General features: G+C 38.0%; 1 protein-coding gene across 4 annotated transcripts in view; it reads left to right on the top strand.

Moving 5' to 3' along the window:
* Atad2b (ATPase family AAA domain containing 2B) overlaps positions 1 to 20,676 on the top strand; it is a 146,666-nt gene that overhangs the window by 18,795 nt on the left and 107,195 nt on the right. For all 4 annotated transcript variants that reach the window (XM_085690878.2, XM_085690877.2, XM_085690876.2 and 1 more), the window contains exons 2-7: positions 7,550 to 7,701; positions 9,828 to 9,877; positions 10,248 to 10,401; positions 16,055 to 16,157; positions 17,178 to 17,286; positions 19,808 to 19,924. In XM_085690878.2, the coding sequence (XP_085547004.1) occupies positions 10,316 to 10,401; positions 16,055 to 16,157; positions 17,178 to 17,286; positions 19,808 to 19,924 (415 nt within the window). In that variant the 5' untranslated portion in view covers positions 7,550 to 7,701; positions 9,828 to 9,877; positions 10,248 to 10,315. The remainder of the gene's footprint in view (positions 1 to 7,549; positions 7,702 to 9,827; positions 9,878 to 10,247; positions 10,402 to 16,054; positions 16,158 to 17,177; positions 17,287 to 19,807; positions 19,925 to 20,676) is intronic.

Here is a 20,676-nt window from a genome sequence, read left to right as displayed (position 1 = left end):
GGCAGAAGTAGGCATATTTCTTAGTTTGAGTCCAACCTGGTCTACAGAATGAGTTCCAGGACAGCCAGGGCTGTTACACAGAGAAACCCTGTCTATCAAAAATCAAAAACAAACAAACAAAATCTACCTAAAACTTCAACTGTTCAAACACTTTTTTTAAAAAAAAATAAATTGAAACCAGTTTTCATGGTACAGGTTAGATCAGTGGTTCTCAACTTTCCTAATACTTGCACCTTTTGGTACAGTTCCACATGTTATGGTGACCCCCAACTGTAAAATTATTTTTGTTGCTACTTTATAGCTGTAATTGTTCTTATGTTGTGAATCATAATGTAAATAATTTTTGGAGATAGAGGTGTGCCAGAGTGGTCATCGCCCACAGGTTGAGAGCCACTGAATTAGAGTCAAACTCATCCCAGTTATCTTGCTTCTGTCTTCTGAGTGCTAGAACTGTAAGTTTGTGCCATCTCATCTAGCTTATTTTTTCTATTCCCCTTTTATAGCTGGGCGGTGGTGGCACACGCCTTTAATCCCAGCTCTCGGGAGGCAGAGGCAGGTGAATCTTTGTGAGTTCCTAGGCCAGCCTGGTCTACAAGAGCTAGTTCCAGGACAAGCTCCAAAGCTACAGAGAAACCCTGCCTCAAAAAACCAAAAATAAAATAAAATAAAATAAAAAATCCCCATTTATATTTTTCAAGAATAACTTTTTATTTTTGACACAGGTCCTACATAGCCTAGACTGGCCTGGATCTTTGGGCAATCTTGCTGTCTCAGTTGCCTAGGTCCTTGGGTTATAGAAGTATATCACCACGGTTCCCAGTATGGTCTGTGTTTGTAACATTATCAGTAAAGTAATCTAGCAGAAAGTTTAGTGTGATAGCTTACTCCTGTAATCCTAGCACTTGAGAGGCTGAGGTAAGGGTGACTGGTTATTAAATTTGAGGCTAACCCAGGCTATAAAGTGAGTTTAAGGGTAGCCTGGACTACAGAGTGAGTCTCAAAACAGCAACAAAAGAGAAGAAAAGACCCCCCTTTTCTCCCTCCCTTATTCCCTGACTCTTTGAATTTTTTTTTTTTTTTTAGTAATATGAGAAGTTTCTTCTGTGTCTCTGAGCCTCCTCTGCCTGCTTTAATTTATGGGCAAGCCTGCTACCACCTTTCTTGGACTGTCCCTTATGTGTAGAATAGAGAGAGATGTTGAACATAGGGAGAGCTTTACTGGACAAGGATAACTGTAACATCTGAGATCCAGCAGGGGCAGAGGGATCTCACTGTGTCCAGTTTGAGTAGAGCTGGGAGTTTGTTGAAGCAGGGGACTTTGTAGCTGGGAAGAGGTCATCCATGAAGTCCCTGTTTGGTTCGGTAGGGAAGTGGCCCAGGACACAAGGTCAAGATAGATTGGGAAAGGTCAAGATTAGTTGATTTTCTCTCTCTCTCTCTCTCTCTCTCTCTCTCTCTCTCTCTCTCTCTGTCTCTCTGTCTCTCTCTCTCTGTGTGTGTGTGTGAGAGAGAGAGAGAGAGAATACAAGTAACACTTTAGTACCTGTGTGTGTGTGTGTGTGTGTGTGTGTGTGTGTGTGTGTGTGAGAGAGAGAGAGAGAGAGAGAGAGAGAGAGAGAGAGAAAGAGAGAGAGAGAGAGAACACAAGTAAGTAACGCTTTAGTACCTGTCTTCTGGGACTATAGGTGAACTTGAAATAGTGGATGTCCCCACAGCCCAGTTTTGACATAGTACAGGCTGAAATTTACCTGTTGTGACTCCACTTGGAGCAGTTATTAGAAAGACTAGCTAGCAGTGTCTTGGCTACCCCTAAGCACTCTCTAGGGAAATGATGTCAGGGGAGTGACCAACATAGAAATCCTGGGGACACTTGGTCAGGACCAGCAGTTTTCTGGAGCCTACAACTTCATCCAGCTCAAGACCAGACTGCCTTATTAGCTTCTGGATTCAAGAAAGTATACCCTACAGCTTCTTGGACCTGGATGTTTGCTCTGTCTCCCTTTCATTTTTTTGAGACTGGGTCTTGTATGTAGCCTTGGTCATTCTGGAATTTTGTGTGGAGGAGGCTGTCCTTGAACTGAAGGTGATTCTGCTGTCTCCTCCCTCTTGCTGGGATATAGATATGTGCTATCATGTCTTTCTTTTGGGGCAAGTAAAATCACTGGGGTTAGAGTAGTTTGTATTTTAGTTAAAATTTTTATTTGTAATTGTGTGTGTATGGGTGCATGGTGTGTGTGTGTGTGTGTGTGTGTGTGTGTGTGTGTGTGTATGTATGGTGTATGCATAGGACACATCTGCCACAGCGTGTATGTAGAGGTCAGAAGACAACTTTGTGTAGTCCATTCTCCTTTTATCTCCACTTGGATCCTGGTGATCAAATTCAGGTTCCCAGGCTTAGGAAGCAAGCATCTTCTTGCTGAAGAAGCCTTACTAGGCTGAGAGATGCCTTACTAGGTCTGTATTTTAATTTTTATAGTCTTGCCCTATAGAGAGACTAAATAAAATTGTGCCTACTCTGCAATAGTCTTAACATGTAAGTTTTTATATACATGTACATTGGATTTTAGGAACTAGGTTTTAACTTGAAAGGTAGGAACTACCACATCACTTATAATCTTGAGTATATCAAACATGAATAGATTCTTAATAAATTGCGTTGGAGGAATGAATCAGTGAAGATAAAGAGCCACCAGTATCTGTATTTGAGATCGTGTCCACCGTCCCTGATTCTTTTAACAATGCAGTTTCGATTCACAGTGGTGGTGCTGCAGTGTGGGGTTGAGGCTAACGTCTAAGTCTGGTCTTTTTCTCCGTGGTGTACGTGTAGCATCTGTTCCCATTGCCCACTGTTCATTAATTTCATACTCAGAGCCTTGGGTCATGATATTCCTGAGCTATAATCTCAGGCCTCTTTGTCATTTTCAGGTAATGTAAAATTTTCAGATTAAAAACAAAAATGATCATCCAGAAAATTTTGTCTGAAAGACGTATATTTAAGTATTGTAGACTGTTATTTTTCTGTAACTCCTAGCCAGCTTTTACTTGCATGTCTTTTTTGTCCTTACATATATTTTATGATAGTTTAGAAACAGTATAGTAAATGTTGCTTTCGGGATCTTTGAGGAATATTCAGGACGTTTTGTATGCCTGTAGTTTCAGGACTTGGTAGTCAACACTGGCCTCAAGTAAATAAAGAGCAGTCCAAGTTTTGTTTTCTGCAGTCATGGTAACTGCTACCTCTGTGCATTTTTTTTACAAATAAAAGAAAGAAAAGATCAGCTGCTTTGAGCTTTCTAATGACGCCTGGAATACTCCTAGCCTAGGCATCCCCCCAATTAAGGAAATTGAAAAGACTGTTCATACCTACAGACTTCATGATCTAACTGTAGGACCTTTGTCTCTATTAATAGTTATTATTTCTGGATTTGCATTTTTTCTAAGAATTTTGTGCTGTTATAGTATTTATAACATTGTTGTGACTGTTTATCAGCCTGATGAATTGTGTTGCTTTCAAGTAAGTCTTTTTCACTTCTCTTAATGTCTTCTATACATAGTAGGTTTTCAATAAATGTTTGTTATTGATTTTATTTTCTTAGTCTAAAATTTTTCCTACTCATGTATTTTAATTACTCTGACAGATTGCTAAATGGTGTGGGTAGATTGCATAATCCCTCTGAAACATCTTTGTCATGAAGCTAGTAACACCTACCCTCAAAGGGTTAGGTTATAATTAGTTAGTAAAATGCTTTGAAGATGAAAAAGCTAAGGATGAATATTATGATCAACCTATTAAAAGTAAATTGTTAGTATCAGTTTTGTAGATAAAAAGCTTTCCCAAACCTTGAAGTTAATTAAATGGTGTTAGAGTAATTATTTTGTACCTATTTACATCTGATTATTTGTATTACCTAAATCCTTAGATTCTTTTGCAAGGAGGGAGTCTTTTGTAATATTGTTTATGTTGAGGTCTGGTGTTTGTTATGTCCATGTTGAAACCCTCTCACAATAAAAAGTGAATACACAGGTATAATGAATGTATCAGTTAGGATGATGTGCCTCAGATGATACTTGGACTGTGTTACTTACCTGAGGGCCTTAAACTTCTACATACTAAGCATCATTTAGAGGCCCTTGTTAGACTCACTCCACCTCCAGAGATTCTAGTTCAGCAGGTTGTATTATATGATGACTAATACAGGTAAGTTCTGATGCAGGTTGTATTTGGACAGCAGTTTGAGAAGTTTGAGAGATACTTTTTTTTTTTCCTCTGTGTCGCTGGGATTAAAGCCATGTGCTACCAAGCCTGGTTCAAAACTAGTATTCCTTGCTTCTTCTTTTTAAATGTAAATTATCTTTTCTTTCCTTTTTTAATTTTTATTTATTCTCTCATACAGGACATACCTTCTACAGCTTCCCCTGCTTCTCATTGCATCACCTCTACTTCCTGCCTGATTTTCCCACCTATACTTCCTGCCTGGCCAATCAGCATTTATTTAAAATATGATTGACAGATTACAGACAATTCTCCCACACCACATCCCCCTCTTTTTTAAAAAAAAAAAACAAAGGAAAATATCCATAGTCCATTTTTTGGGGGAATGTGGGTGTAGTATTTCAGGCTACTTCCTGTTGGTCGGGGGCACTGATGATCTTATGGGGACCTAAAGAAGAAAATTTTTTAATATTAATTTATTATGTATACAATATTATGTCTGTGTGTATGCCTGCATGCCAGAAGAGGGCACCAGACCCCATTACAGATGGTTGTGAGCCACCATGTGGTTGCTGGGAAATTGAATTCAGGACCTTTGGAAGAACAGGCAATGCTCTTAACCTCTGAGCCATCTCTCCAGCCCCCTAAAGACAATTTAAAGTTATAATCAAGTCCTTACTGGAGTATCCTGTGAGTCTTGATCATCTCAGGCAGCAGTCTTGAACCTCTTCTGGATAAAGAACTCAGATATCTGGGCCATCTGTTCCTACTGTAGATTTTTCAGGTGGTCTCCCTTGGTCAAACTGGATTTTTCTTAAGTCAGAATGATTCCACAGCCTCTCATTTTCTGTGGAAACAAAAGCAAAATCTCTTTTCCAAAGTAACATACCTTTAGACTTCAGTTTTGAAGCAAAGGTATTTTCAAAGTACCTATCTTGGGTTAGTTCAGCAGCATTTGTAAACAAAAGTCTTTTAGCAGCTGTTGCTCCTTCCTCAGCATTCAAACAATTCAAAGAGAGCATAATAACATACAGTATCTCTGTGTATTTTCCATCTTTATGCGATGTTATTTTAACCTCTATTTCTTTTATTTTTACTTTTAATTTTGAGACAGGTTCTCTGTATATCTTTGTCCTGGAATAACTCTGTAGACCAGGCTGTCCTTGAACTCAGAGATTCTTCTGTCTCTGCCTCCCCAGTGCTGGGCTCAAAGGTGAATGCTACCACACCTTGAACTCACAGAGATCCACGTGTCTCTGCTTCCCCAGTGCTAGGATTAAAGGTGTGTGCTACCACTCACAGAGATCCATTGTCTCTGCCTCCCAGACATTGGGTTTAAAGGTGTTTGCTATCACACCTTGAAGTCACAGAGGTCTATCTACCTCTGCCTCCCAGGCATTGGGATTAAAGGTGTGTACCACCACACCCAACTACTTTCTTTCTTTCTTTTTAACTTTAAGAACTTTAACTTTTACCCTGCATATATTTTTAACACACTGTAAATCATTTAGAGGTTTTCTTTGTCTTTGAACCTCTCTTCACTGTATCTCTCTCTCTTTTTCTGACCACATGAGTCTAAAACCGTGGCTTTGATGGCTGGATCCAGCCTATTCCTTAGCTTTCCAGCCTCGTGGCAGAGGTACTGCTAGAGCCATTTTTATTGCCACAACTCAGCTTTTCATCAACACCCTTTAAGTGTTTTGTGGCAGGACCTCTTAAAAGAGCTGCAGGGTTTTGCAGCTAAAGCTGAGTCAGGAAGTCTCTCTTAGATGAGAGCCTTTGCTTGCCTCTAGCAAGCAGAGCAGACCCGAAAAATTGCTGCCACCAAGAAAACATGCTTTACTCTGTTCTTTCCCAAGCTTTCTCACGCTTTCTGTGGATGCAGTTATCCACATGGGCGCCATCTGTAACATGAGGGGCTGGCTTACTGCCAACTAAAAATGTAGAAAGAGTGACAAGGGTAGACAGGAGTCACTGTTAGACCAAGTAGTAATGGAACGCACCTTTAATCCCAGCACTCAGGAGCAGAGGCAGGCAGAGCTCTGTGTTTGAGGCCAGTTTGGTCTACAGAGTGAGCTTCAGGACAGCCAAGGCTGTACAGAGAAACCCTGTCTAAATGATAATAATAATAATTTAAAAAATAAAAATAATAAAAAACCACTGTATAGTGAGGTTTTGGAGGATGTTTGCTTCAGATTCAGGATATTGGTAAGTTTTCAGGCTATTATGTAGTAAAAGAGATAGGGGAAATCTCAGACACCAACTTGCCCTGGTGATTGTGGTCTAGTGATGGGGGAAGGAAAATGTAGTGTGTACAGCATAGTGTCTATAAAATTCCTTCTAAAATGTGTGGCCTCATTTCTATTGATTCTGAGGAGAATAACCCAGACCCCGACTTAAGGGTTGGCTTAGCGAATGAAAGGTGCTATCTGCCCTTCCCTTTTCCTCTCCATCTCCCTCCCCTTTATTTCTTGTGGTTTTGGGAGAGAGGGTCTCGCAGTCGCTTAGTTCTAGAACTCAACTGTGTAGTTCTTGCTGTTTTCACATTTGAGTTAATCCTTTTGCTTCAGCCTTGGAGGTAGGATTATAGGTGTGGTTTTTGAAGACAGGGTTTCTCTGTGTAGACCTGGCTGTCCTGGAATTCATCTGTAGACCAGGCCGGCCTCATCAGAGAGATGAGCCTGTCTCTGCTTCACATTGGGATTAAAGGTGTGCACCGCCACGCCCTGTTAAACTCTGTATTCTTTTTTAAAAGATTTTATTTATTTATTATGTATACAATGTTATGTCTGCATGACAAACATCTCATAATAGATGGTTGGGAGCCATCATGAGGTTACTGGGAATTGAACTCAGGACCTCTGGAAGAACAGTCAATGTTCTTAACCTCTGAGCCATCTCTCTAGCCCAAACTCTATTCTTTTAGTCAAGGTTGTTAAAGAGAATTAAAGACAGGCTTTGCCGCAAGGTGAAAGAAGATGAGATCTGATGTACAGTATGCTCCTGGATAGGATCTTGAACTTAAAAGAGATGTTGTGGAGAAACTTGGTAAAATTTGAATGGATTGGCTTTGTGTTATGATTTCCTAAAAGGGACGGTTCCATGGTAGTAAAGTGTCCTTGCTTTAGGATTTGTGTTCTGGAATATTTAGGCATGTCTGAGGGATGTCACAGAAATAGTTACACACTCCAAGCAGTCATAAGCTTTTTCTTTTTAACTTTGAGACATTGTTGCCAGTCTGGTTAAAATTCTCTTCATATAAAATAAAAAACACTCTCCAAGAATATTACTAACCTTGGTAGGAATAATAAATACATTTTTATTGCTGCCTTTCAGAAAACTGAAGTTGATGGTAGCTTAAGTGATAGCCACGTATCCCCTCCAGCCAAACGCACTTTGAAACAGCCGGATTCTGTTTGCAAAGACAAATCAAAATCACGAAGTACTGGTCAGCGAGAGGAATGGAATATACCAACTGGTCAGGCCAGGTGAGAAGGGAGAATTCCTTTCTTTCTTTCTCTCTCTCTCTCTCTCTTTCTTATTTCTTGTGATTCAGAGCTGATATTAGTGTTAATTTTCTTTAAAACGGAAGTTTCTTTTAAATACTTATATTTATAATTGATATCAGACTTTTTTTTTAGTATTCATTTATTATGCATACAATGTTCTGTCTGCATGTTAAGCCTGCGGGCCCGAAGAGGGCACCAGATCTTATTACAGATGTTTGTGAGCCACCATGTGGTTGCTGGGAATTGAACTCAGAACCTCTGAAAGAGCAGTCAGTGTTCTTAATCTCTTAGCCATCTCTCCAGCTCCCAGATCTTAGACTTATTTTAAACTTTCTGTAATTTCATTTTTCCAAATATCTAAAATGTATTTATTTTATAGAGACGTGTATAGCAGGTACCAGAAACTATTATTATGAAAATAATGGGGATTTTGATGGGTCTTGAATGTACATGTATATTTATAATTCTTAGTTTCTTTTTAGTCCTATTGTAAACATTTTATTTGTTTAATTCATGTTTATTGTATGTGTACAAGTGCACTATAGTGGGCATGTGGAACTTAAAGGGCATCCTACAGGAATCTGTTCTCTTCATGCATGAAGCTATCTCACTCGCTTGCTTATTTTTTTATTTACTTCTTTATGACATAGTTTCTCTGTGTAAAAGTCCTAGCTGTCCTGGAACTCACTCTGTAGACCAGGCTAGTCTTGACCTCACAAAGATCTGATAAAGCAGGCACTACCACCACCTGTCTTATTACTTATTTTTGATACAGAGTCTCATATAGCTTAGGCTAGCCTAGAACTTCTTATGTCTGGAGACTGCCCTTGAACTCTGGATCTTCCTGCTTCTTGTAACTCTCAGGAGCTGGTTCTAAAAGTGTACTACTATGCCCAGCTCTTCTTTATAAAGAGAAGTGATGCCAGTGATTATTACTGTCAGGTTCTTGGATTGCTTGAAATTTTTGTTTTCCTTTTGCTTCCACCTTCTGGTGATGTTGTGGTTCTTGGATTTTGGGTGGGGGTAAGTGTTATGCAATGCTAAGAATTGAACACATCCCCAGCCCTTTTTCTTAAAAGCAGGTTTTTCGTTAATAACAAAATAAGATCAGAGTAAGCCCTGTGTCCTTTAGAGGAGAACTGAACCTCACCGTTTTTTTTTCTCCTAGTGATGTTATGTTGTTCAGAAAAGCTTTACCTTTTTTGGGGGGGGGGGATGATTTTAGAATTGCCTCTTGTTGTTGTGAATAATTTATAATGATGTAAAATTTTAATCATTTGTAGCTACATCCATCCAAAATTTATTTGGCATCAAGACCTGTGAATAAACTGATAATTTGCAAATAAACTGAGTTAGTGTTATGTTGGGGCCAAAGCCAAAGTATACTTATGAGGTAATCAAAGTGATTCTTTTGTGACTCTAAGTTGAGTTTGAGAATGATTTTGAAGCATTCCAGAAAAGCATTGCGCAACAGCAACATGTTAGAATACTTGTACTACATCCGTGGCTTTATATGCACATCCATATGCCTCAAGTATCATGTATATGGGGTACAAAGGTGCCAAACAAGAAATTTTATTCTGTATTAAGACAGACTTTTTGTTTGTTTTCCAGAGAGAAGAGGGAATAGGTCTTTGTGTATGAGTGTGTGGGGTGTGCTTTAAAATAGATTAAATATGCATCATAGTTTGAAAAAAATATTAAATGTTTTTGATATCTAAGTATGTTTTTCTTCTTACAGTTTGTTTGAATATATTTGTCATAGCTAGGAATTTATTTTCTTAATGAAGGCTATAGTTGTCTGTTTCCATGGCTCCTTATGGTCTTGATTAAATTTATGCTGCTTAACCTTAATCTTTTAATAGGATTTGAATTGGTACAGTTGACAACAAAGTTAATTCAGTTATAATTTGATATTGAAGTTTTTCTTGAAATAATGAAATGTCTCTTAGGTAGTATATTTTATTATTGATATTACCAAGCAAAAAAACGGTGTTTTGTGAAATATAACAAATTAACATTTTCAAGATGAATAATTACAGCATTATTCATTTCTTGCGTATTGAAACAAATATATTTGCATATTAAATATGTTTGTTTTGTAGGTTAACTTCTCAGCCTGGTGCTACATTACCAAACGGACATAGTAGCTTATGTGAGTATCCTGCTGGAAAATTGGTTAATAATGAAATTCTTTCAGTAGTGTTAAGTTAAGCATGAAAGTGGACAAAAGTGTAGCTATTTACTTTTGTTTTGATTAGTTTTTTTGGTAATGGGGGTTGAACTGAGGTCATTCTGCATGATCCAGAAGTTTTTTACTTAGAGTGGCTTAATAATATATTTAGCTTGTGGCTGGAAATGACTGGATTTCATTCATAGCAAAAAATTAAAATTGAGAATTTTGATTGTTTAATATTAAAGCCAATTAAGAGGTTATATTCAGTTTTTGCAACCTTTTAAATTTTTTATTCCTATTTTCTATTTTTTGTACTGTGCACTTTGAAATGAAAATATCTCTCTTGCAGCCCTTCGAAGCCATCCCCTTCGAGGGGAAAAGAAAGGAGATGGCGACCTTTCATGTATAAATGGTGACATGGAAGTCAGAAAAAGTTGTCGGTCCAGGAAAAACAGATTTGAAAGTGTGAATCAGAGTTTATTATTTGATCAGCTAGTAAATAGGTACGAGTATTTATGTGTTAAACAATTTCACTTAATTATTTGATTTTTTTTTATTTATTAAAAATTTCCACCTCCTCCTATTTCCCTTCTACTCCCCCCTCCCCCCTCCCCCTCCCTCTCTAGTCCTAAGAGCAGTCAGGGTTCCCTGCCCGTGGGAAGTCCAAGTCCTCCCCCTCCATCCAGGTCTAGGAAGGTGAGCATCCAAACAGACTAGGCTCCCACAAAGCCAGTCCATGCAGTAGAATCAAAACCCAGTGCCGTTGTCCTTGGCTTCTCAGTCAGCCCTCTTTGTCAGCCACATTCAGAGAGTCTGGTTTGATCACATGCTCCACCAGTCCCAGTCCAGCTGGTCTTGGTGAGCTCCCATTAGATCAGACCCACTGTCTCAGTGGGCGGACGCACCCCTCGCGGTCCTGACATCCTTGCTCATGTTCTCCCTCCTTCTGCTCTTCATTTGGACCTTGGGAGATGCCCCTCAATGGAAGAATGGGTTAAGAAAGTGTGGAATATAGACACGTTAGAGTACTACTCAGTGGTAAAAAAAACAGTAACATCTTGAATTTTGCATGCAAATGGATGGAAATAGAAAACACTATCTTGAGATAACCCAGACCCAAAAAGATGAATTTGGTATGTACGCACTCATTTGTGGACTTTAGCCATAAACCAAGGTCGTTAAGCCCATAGTTCACAAGCCCAGAGAAATCAAATAACAAGGTGAACCCAAAGAAAACCATATATAGATCCTCCTGGAAATTGGAAGCAAACAAGATAGCAGGGCAAAAGCTGTGAGCATGGGGGTGGGGGCAGGTGTGGGGGTGAGTTTGGCAGAAGGAGAGATGGGTAGAGGGAAGGGAAGGTCTGGTAATTATTTGATTTTTAAGCTACTTTTTGTGTACATGGTGTTGTGTATGTGTGCACATTTATTTGAATGTGTGTGGGGAGGTGTGTGTGCCAGTGGAGATCAGAGGTTGACATAGAGTGTTTTCCTCTACACATTAATTTTTGAGATAGGGTCTCTAACTGATCCTGGAGCAAACCGAATGGCTAGATTGGCTGGTTGTTGGCTCCAGGTAATCTCTCTTTGTTTACCTCCCTGCTCACGCATGTCTGCGTCCCCCGCCTGTTTTTTTAATATGGGTACCATTCTTATTTTACATGAACTCAAGTCTACATGTTGTTTAGCAGTATCGAGCCATCTCCCTAGATCCTGCTTTTTGGGGGGTGAGGGTGGGAATGAGATGTGATGGGGCACAAGTTCTTTTCATGTAGTGATGCACTTACCTCAACTTTCTGTTTGCTGAATTCACAGCCATGTGCCACGATATCTTTTAAAACTACTTCCATTAACTAGTTTTGTCTGACTATTGGATTTAATATAATTTTATGAACTTTTTTAGACAGGGTTTCTCTGTATAGAGCCAGTGCTGGCATTAAAGGGGTATGCCATCACCACTTGGCTGTGATAAAATTTTGTCTGTTACTCTTTGGTTAATGAAAAGTAGTTATATTTGATTGCAACTGTTACAGTTCTTTAATATTTACTTATTTAAATATTATCATTATTTTTGTTTTTCTTCTTCTTTTTTTTTTTTTTTTTTTTTTGTGAGACAGGTTTCCCTGTGTAGCCCTGGCTGTCCTGGAAACTCACTCTGTAGACCAGGCTGACCTTGAAGTCAGAGATTGCTTACCTCTGCCTCCTTAGTGCTGGGATTAAAGATGAATACTACCATGCTGGGCTTTCAAGGAATATTAAGTTCTGTTATTGATATGTAGTAAATAATAACTTTTCTTTGCCAAGATAATAAATTGGTGTTGAGCCTGCATCCATGTGAATGAGGCACCAAGCCTCGCTAACCACACCCATGAAACTATTTTCATTAAACATTGTGTACTGTTTCGTCCCTTTTCTGCTACTTTAACAGAATGTCATATTTCTAGATGAAGACAAGAAATTAATTTATAATTGATTATTATTTCACTATGTATATGGACTGCAGTCTTGTTATCCAGTCCTCAGTTGTTGAAGGTTACGTAGGTTGTTTTCATTTCCTTGCAGTTGTGAATAGAGCAGCAATGAACATGGCTGAGCAGGTGTGTGTGCAGTAGGATGCCAGGGCATTTGGGCATATGCCAAGGAGTGTATAGTTGGGTCATATGATAGGTTTATTTTTAGCTTTTTTGGTAATTCTCCACAGTGATATCTTGAATTGCTATATCACCCGTAATGAGTGAGGGTTCTCTTTTTTTCCATACCCCTTCAGCATTTGTTATTTTGTATTTTTGGTCTTTACCATTCTGACTGGGGTAAGGTGAAATTACAGTGTTTTTGATTTTTGTATTTTCCTACTTGCTAAGAACAATGAACTTTTTTTTTTTTTGAGACAGGAGCTCTCTGTGTAGCCATCCCAGTACTTGCTATGTATCTGTCTGTCCATCTTATCTATCTATATCTATCTTATCTACCTACCTACTTACCTACCTACCTACTAATTACCACTTATTATTTTATGTGTACCAGTGTCTTCCCTGAATGTAAATCTCCAGTATGTATCTCCAGGGCCTCAGGAGGCCAGAATAGCTCGCTGGATCTCCTAGGACTAGAGTTAAGGCTAGTTTTATGCAACCATGTGGGTGGTAGGAATCAAATCTGGGTCCCCCCTGGAAAACTAGCTAGTGTTCTTAACTGCTGAGCCATCTCTTGAACTTCCCTTATCACCATTTAATGTCCTGTCCCTTCTTGCATTGGAGATTAAGTTCTCAGTACTAGAACGTTGAAATATAGTTAAGAAATACTAAACTGTTCTTGGCTTTACAGTATCTTACAGTGAACTACAGAGAGGGGTTAATGCCAAATTTGGGTCTAAGTTATTATTAGTTAGTGCCATAGAGCAGGATCTAGTCACATGTTAAATGTTATAGAAGTGTTTGTGAGAAGCATAAAACAGCCAGATGTAATGTTGCAGGAGGCTTAGTTGAGAAGATCTCAAAGCATGGCACATGTCTTTAATCCTAGGACGCTGGAGGCAGAGACAGGTGGATGGCTCTCTGAGTTGAAGGTCAGCCTGGTCTACAAAGTATGTACCAGGACAGCAAAGACTGTTATATAGAGAAACCCTGTCTTGAAAAACAAAAACCACCACCACCACCAAAATCCCAAGAAGATCTCAAGATCAAGGCTAGTTTGGACTACGTAGCAAGGTCTAGGCAACTCTGGGCTATGTTGTGAAACCTGCCTAAGAAAACTTAATAAAGAAAAAAAAACTAAATAAAAGTTTCTAAGATATTCTTCTGGATTTTTTTAAAGATATCAGTGCTTTACTTTAATTTAAAATTATCAGTTCAGTGGAGAGTGGTGGCTCACGCCTTTAATCCCAGAACTCGGGAGGCAGAAGCAGGGAGATCTTTGTGATTTTGAGTCCAGCCTGGTCTACAAAGCAAGTTCCAGTACAGGCTCTAAAAAGCTACAGAGAAAGCCTGTCTTGAAAAACCAAAACGATTAAATAAAAATATCTGTTCCCCCATCTTGACTATCCCTTTCCCTCAAGTCGTACCCCCCCCCATGCTCTTAATTTCCTCAGGAGATCTTGTCTATTTCCCTTTCCCAGCTGGAACTATATATGTTGCTCTTAGGGTTCAAGGACCCTTGTTGCTTAGCTTCTCTGGGGTCATGGACTATAGGCTCATTATCCTTTGCTTTACAACTAATATCCACTTATGAGTGAATATGTACCATGCTCATCTTTCTGGGTCTGGGTTACCTACCTCACTCAGGATTTTTTTTTTTAGTTTTATCCATTTGCATGCAAATTTCAAGATGTTATTATTTTTTACTGCCGAGTAATACTCTAATGTGTAAATGTACCACATTTTCTTATCCATTTTTTGGATGAGGGGCATCTAGGTTGTTTCCAGGTTCTGGCTATTACAAATAATACTACATAGAGAAAGTGGAGAAATCTCACACTAGCCACTTAACAGCACACCTGAAAACTCAAACAAAAACAGACTCATCTAGGAGTAGATGACAGGAAATAAACCAAATTGAGAACTGAAATCAATAAAATAGAAACAAAGAAAACAATATAAAGAATCAGTGAAACAAAGAGCTGGTTCTTTGAGAAAATCAACAAGATAGACAAACCCTTATCCAAATTAATCAAAAGACAGGGAGAGAATTAACAAAATTATAAAATTAACAAAATTATAAATGAAAAGGGGGCACATAACAACAGACAAGGAGGAAATCCAGAGAATCATTAGGTCAAGCTACAAAAATCTGTACACCATAAAATTGGAAAATTAAAAGAAATAGAAAATTTTCTGGATAAGTACCACATACCAAAATTAAATTATATCCTTGTTTCTGTTTTTTTTTGTTGTTGTTGTTGTCGTTAACAACATTATATTAAAAGATTTACCTTTTCCCCCCTCAGTACCATGAATCTATCTGTTGTTTACGATAATATTATGACGGTGTTTTCTTTCTTTCTTTTTCATTTTATGAGCTTTAGTATGAAGGTATCAGATCCCCTGGAACTGCAGTCACACACAATTGTGGTGCTGGGAACTGAACCCAGGTCCTCTGAAAGAGCAGCCAGTGCTCTTAACCGCTGAGCAATCTCTCCAGTCTCCTCCTTTCTTTCTTTTTCTTTTTTTTTTTTGCAACAGGTTTCACTGTGTAGACCTGGTTGGCCTGAAACACACTATTTAGATAAGACTGGTCTTGAATTTAGTCATCCATTTGTCTCTGCCTCCTGTTTCTGAGAGATTAATGGTATTCTCTACCATGCCTAGCCTTTTAAATTAAATTAATTAATTTTATTAATTAAATATTTATTTTATAAATTAAAAAGTATTAAGACCTTTGAAGTTTTAATAAACAAAGGCATTTATTTATTTTGAGCCTTATAAATGAAAGTTTAATAATTTAAGAGTTTAAGAAATATATAAAAGTTTAAGATATTTTTTCACTTTTTTTAAAAAATAAAGGTATTTTTTGAAAGATTTATTTGTTATTCATTTATTATCTATACAGTGTTCTGCCTGCACACCAGAAAAGGGCACCAGACCTTATTATAGATGGTTGTGAGCTACAATGTGGTTGCTGAGAATTCAACTCAGGACCTCTGGAAGAATATCCAGTGCTCTTAACCGCTGAACCGTCTCTCTAGTCCTAAAAGTTTTTTATTTTTATGTGTGTTGTGTTTGTTTGTATATATACAATACCAATCAAGATCAGAAGAGGGCTTTGGATCATTTGGGACTAGAGTTACACATGTTTGTGAGCTACCAGATATGGGGGTTGAAAACTGTCCTCTTATAGAACAGTTCCACCTTTAATACAGCATCTCACTCTTTAGTCCTAGCTGACCTCGAACTGTGTGGATCAGGCTGGTCTTGAACTCACAGAGATCCACCTAACTCTACTTCCTGTGTGCTGGTGTTAAAGGTGTGCACCATCTCATCCGGCCATCTTGTTTGTAAATTAGGAATTGTGTTTGATGAATTCTGGTTATGAAAATTATTCAATTGAGATATTATATATAGTTATATCGAGATAATTTAGTACTGCTTTATTGAGCCCTTTAAAGTGTCTAATATGATATATGTGCCCACTATTGTCTAAACTCTCTTTGTTATTTAATTATAGTACTGCTGAAGCTGTATTACAAGAAATGGATAATATTAATATCCGGCGAAATCGTCGATCAGGAGAAGTAGAAAGGCTTCGAATGTGGACAGATACAGAATTTGTGAGTACATTAGTATATTTAACCTTTGCAAGTTCTTTCCTCTTCTAGTTGTCTTTTTAGTTTTTATTCATGTATATGTGTAGGTCTGCATGAGTGGGTCCTCTGGTGCCGGAGTCACCATCATGAATGCCCTGAATGAGTGCTGAGAAGCCCACTTGTGCTCTCTGGAGGAAGAGTAACCGCTCTTAACTGCTAAGCCATCTCTACAGCCCCCAAAGTAGTTTTCTTTATACTTGCAAAGAATTAGCAGCCCAGCTGTAGGCCTTCCCTACCCTCTTCTCCTCTCCCATATCTTCCCCTTTTCTCCTCCTTTTCCTTCCCCTCCTCTTCCTTCTCCTCTCCTGGTCTGTAGCCAAAGATGACCTTGAACTTCAGATCTCTTGCTTCCAGGCATGTGCTGTCATGCCTGGTTTATGGATTGCTGAATATGGAACTCGGGGCATTGTGCATGTGGGGCAAGCACTTTACCAACTGAGCTACTTTCCTAGCCCAACAGCAGAGTTTAAAAAAGATATATTTTATTTTATGTCCATTGGTGTTTTGCCTGCATATATGTGTATGTGAGGGTGTCAGATCTCTCAGGCTTGTTGAGGATTTTACTGCTTTTTCTCTGCTGGCTCTTGCTGCTCCCTCTTCAAACCCCTCACCCCAATTTCTTTTTCTTGTCCCTCATTTTCTTCTTCTCTGTTTATTTTTTTCTTCTCCCTTTTATAAAAAAAAATAGAGAAAAAGAAAAAGCCCCATGCATGGGGTTGAATCTGAGGCCATGTATATATTTAGCAACTCTATGAACTAAGTCATATCCTGATTCCTATTGTTTCTCCTTTTTCTTTATACTTTCTTTATACTTTATATTCTCTTTATACTTGTTGAATTTAGGAAGCTTTTTTTTTCATGAATTTGTGACTCACAAGTAGATGCTCAGTAAATTGTATTTAGCAGACACAATTAATTTATTGAATGCTATTTATAACAGAATAAATTCCTGGTTAATATTTGACAAATTTCTTTATTTCAAAGGAAAATATGGATATGTATTCAAGAGTAAAAAGGCGAAGAAAATCACTGAGAAGAAATAGTTATGGGATACAGAATCATCATGAAGTTTCTACTGAGGGCGAGGAAGAAGGTCTGTAAAGCACCTTGATGGAAAAACTAGAAAACTGTGGGGAGGGAAGACTAGGTTGTTATTTTTGTCTTTAGGTGTTTATTGTATGATTTTAGGTAATTTGAACTCATCTGACATCTATATTTTCATTTTCTTCAGTTGGCAAAATGAAGTGGCTGTTGGGAGTCCTTAAGTTTTCTAGTGTGCAAAGGCTTTGGCGGTAGGCTAGTCTGCCCAGTAGATTAACCCTTTTGTTTTGCTGAAGGTACCCTCTAACTAAAATATTGTATTGTCTATTCCCTCAGGTCTTTGCTTATTTGGATTTCAAATATTGTTATAGACTGAGATGTAAATAGAGAAAAATGGAAGTGCTAATAGTTGTGGAAGAATCTTTAGTGTTTTTGCCTTCCACCTGTCTAGGTTTGAACTTAAGAACACAATGGTCTTGTAGGGTTGGAACTAGGAACATACAGAAAGCACATTGGCTTTGTCAGTTTATAAAGTGGTGACCAGTACACCCATACGGTTAGCATTGGTCTCATTTCAGGAGGTTTGCTGTATTGGAACTATAGATTAGCAGAATTTTCAAGGTAATCTTATTAGCTCCCACTCTTTGTATATCTTAGGCAAAGAAGACTACACTTATTTCTCAAATTCTGTACTTAATATATTAGCCAGATTCAGCCCCCTCCAAGACAGGGTTTTCTAAACAGTCCTGACTGTTCTGGAACTCACTCTATAGACCATGCTGGCCTCAAACTCACAGCCATCCACCTGACTCTGCCTCTGAGTGATTGGTTTAAAGGTGTGCACAACCATACCTGGCTACATTAGCCAGTCTTTAAGAGCATATATAATCATATATATGATCTTATTTTATTTTTTTCTCCGTTTTTGAGACAGGGTTTCTCTGTGTGGTCCTGGAACTCACTCTGAAGACCAGGCTGGCCTTGAACTTAGAGATCTGCCCGTCTCTGCCTCCCAAGTGCTGGGAGGTGTGCACCACCACCAGCTGATTTAAGAGCTCACATTTCTAATGAAGGTTCATAGTGAATAAATGTTTTAGTTAGAACCTCTATATTGCATCCTTTGTAGACAATTAGTGTAGGTGAGACAGATGTATAATGTAATATTTGCCTTTATATATGTTTGCTGACTGAGTAGAGACTCAGTAAATATGTCATCTGTATAATTTTTGTTCATGGTACAAAAGTTTTTTACTTATGAAGGCATAGGTATAGGTATTTTGTAGCATTATTTAGGTCAATGTCTTTTGGTTCCTACCTGTGTTTTCCTACTAAAATGCAATCAGTTATGCTTAGTTATTATTCATAGACTCAATAAACTATTATGCTAAAACCAAAAATGGCTCATTTCTTCAGTATTTACCTTAAGTAAGAATAGTTCTTTGAATTAAGTGTAATTTGAGCACTTACCAGACTTTATTTTTAATCATGCATAGATTTGGGGCTAGGCTAGGGATGTGGTTCAGTTAGTCAGTAGAAGACTTATTTAGAGAGCACAAAGCCTGTGTTGGATCCCTAGCACAGCATAATTGAGATGATGTAGCATGTTCCTTCTGTATAATCCCAGCATTCAGAAGAGAGAGGCAAGAGGATCAGGAATTAAAGGTCATTCTTAGCAGAGTTTGAGGTAGGTCTTGGTACATGAGAATCTATCTTTAAAAATTTTTTTTTTGGAACATTTATTAAAGTTTTCTGTAGTTTGAAAAATCCTAAAACTTTCATTTATTTATTTATTTATTGAGACAGGTTCTCATAGATAGGTTGGCCTTAAACTTACTTGTAGCAGAGGATGGCTTTGAATTTCTGACCCTCTTGCCATCACTCACTAATGATGGAATTATAGGAGTATGCCACTATGACCTTATTCATTTATTTATTTTAACTTATTTTTTATTTAGCTATGCATGGTGTCATACATCTTCAATCCCAGCATTCAGAAGGCAGAGGCTGGAGGATCTGTGTGAGTTCAAGCCTGGTCTAGTCTACATAGTTTGATGCTATCTCAAATAAACAAACAAAAAACCAAACCAAATATTTATTTTCCTTGTATGAGTGTGTTTTGTATAAAAAAGAAAATCTTTAGAAAAACAAAACCTCCCAAGAAAATCAAGACACAGGGAATGATCACTGTGGCTTGCTATTCATTCATTCATTCATTGAGATTGGGTCTCACTATGTTGTTATAACTGTCCTAGAACTCACTATGTAGACCAGGTTGGCATCAAATTCACAGAGCTCTGTCTGCCTCTGCCTCCAAGTGCTGGTTAAAGGGATCAAATGTGTGTGCCACCACACCTGGCTAACAATGTTTTGTTTTCTCAGAGAACTGTATTGATTTTTTTTTAACCTAGGTTTATTTTTGGCTATACTAGTTTATGCTATTATCATGAATTGCTAACATTTAAAAATGTCACTTGCATAGACAAAAAATAAAGGATAAATGTAAATACTTGGTTGTAGAGTAGGATCATACCTGTGGGTTAAACTGTTTTCCCCTTTTTATGTGTCGAAACTAGAATCTCAAGAGGAGGATGGAGACATAGAAGTTGAAGAGGCAGAAGGAGAAGAAAATGATAGGCCCTACAATTTGAGACAAAGAAAAACAGTGGATCGATACCAAGCACCACCGATAGGTAGGTGACTCTAAACAACTTCTTTGATTTTTATAACTGAGAGTAGCTTTATCACTGTTGTGAAAAAGAACATTTTCCTGGGTTCAGTGGTGTAGTGCTGTGTCCTTGCTGTTGAGGAGCTGAAGTTAAAGGATCACTTGAGTTCAGGTATTTGTTTTTGGCAAGACCCCTTTTAAAAACAAAACAACAATCAACAGTGCTAAATTTAAAATAATCAGACCTCTTGTACGTCCTGTGCATCCTTTCCCACATACTTCTGTGTGTCCATACAGCTGACAGCTAAGGTGCACAATGACTGATTTATTATTTGTCTTTCCTCTCACTCATTCCTTTGGCTACTATTTTCTAGTTTCTGTGTGTCTAGATTTGCCTGTATGTTTTATTTTGTGTTTTATCTTGTTGCCAGGAATTAAATGTAGGGTTTTGTGCATTCTCTGCAAGTGCTTTACCATGTGACAGCCTTTGTTTCTGATACTTTATTTACCCTTCTTTCATTTAGTATAATTTTTTTTTCAAAAATCCTAATTTAGAATTAAAAAAAATTATTTTGATCAGACATGGTGACATAATCCTTTAATCCCAGCACTCAAGAGGCAGAGGCATGTGAATCTCTGTAAGTTTGAAATTAGCCTGGTTTACATAGAGAGTTCTAGGGTAGCTAGGACTATGCAGAGAGAACCTGTTTCAAAAAAAAATTTGTTTTATGTACATGGGTGTTTTGCCTGCAAGTGTACATACATGTATGCCTGTGC

This window comes from Myodes glareolus, chromosome 6, assembly GCF_982192425.1.
Source record: "Myodes glareolus chromosome 6, mMyoGla1.1, whole genome shotgun sequence".
NCBI lineage: Eukaryota > Metazoa > Chordata > Mammalia > Rodentia > Cricetidae > Myodes > Myodes glareolus.
The sequence above is the reverse complement of the archived record's forward strand: the minus strand, read 5'-3'. Positions and strand labels throughout refer to the sequence as shown.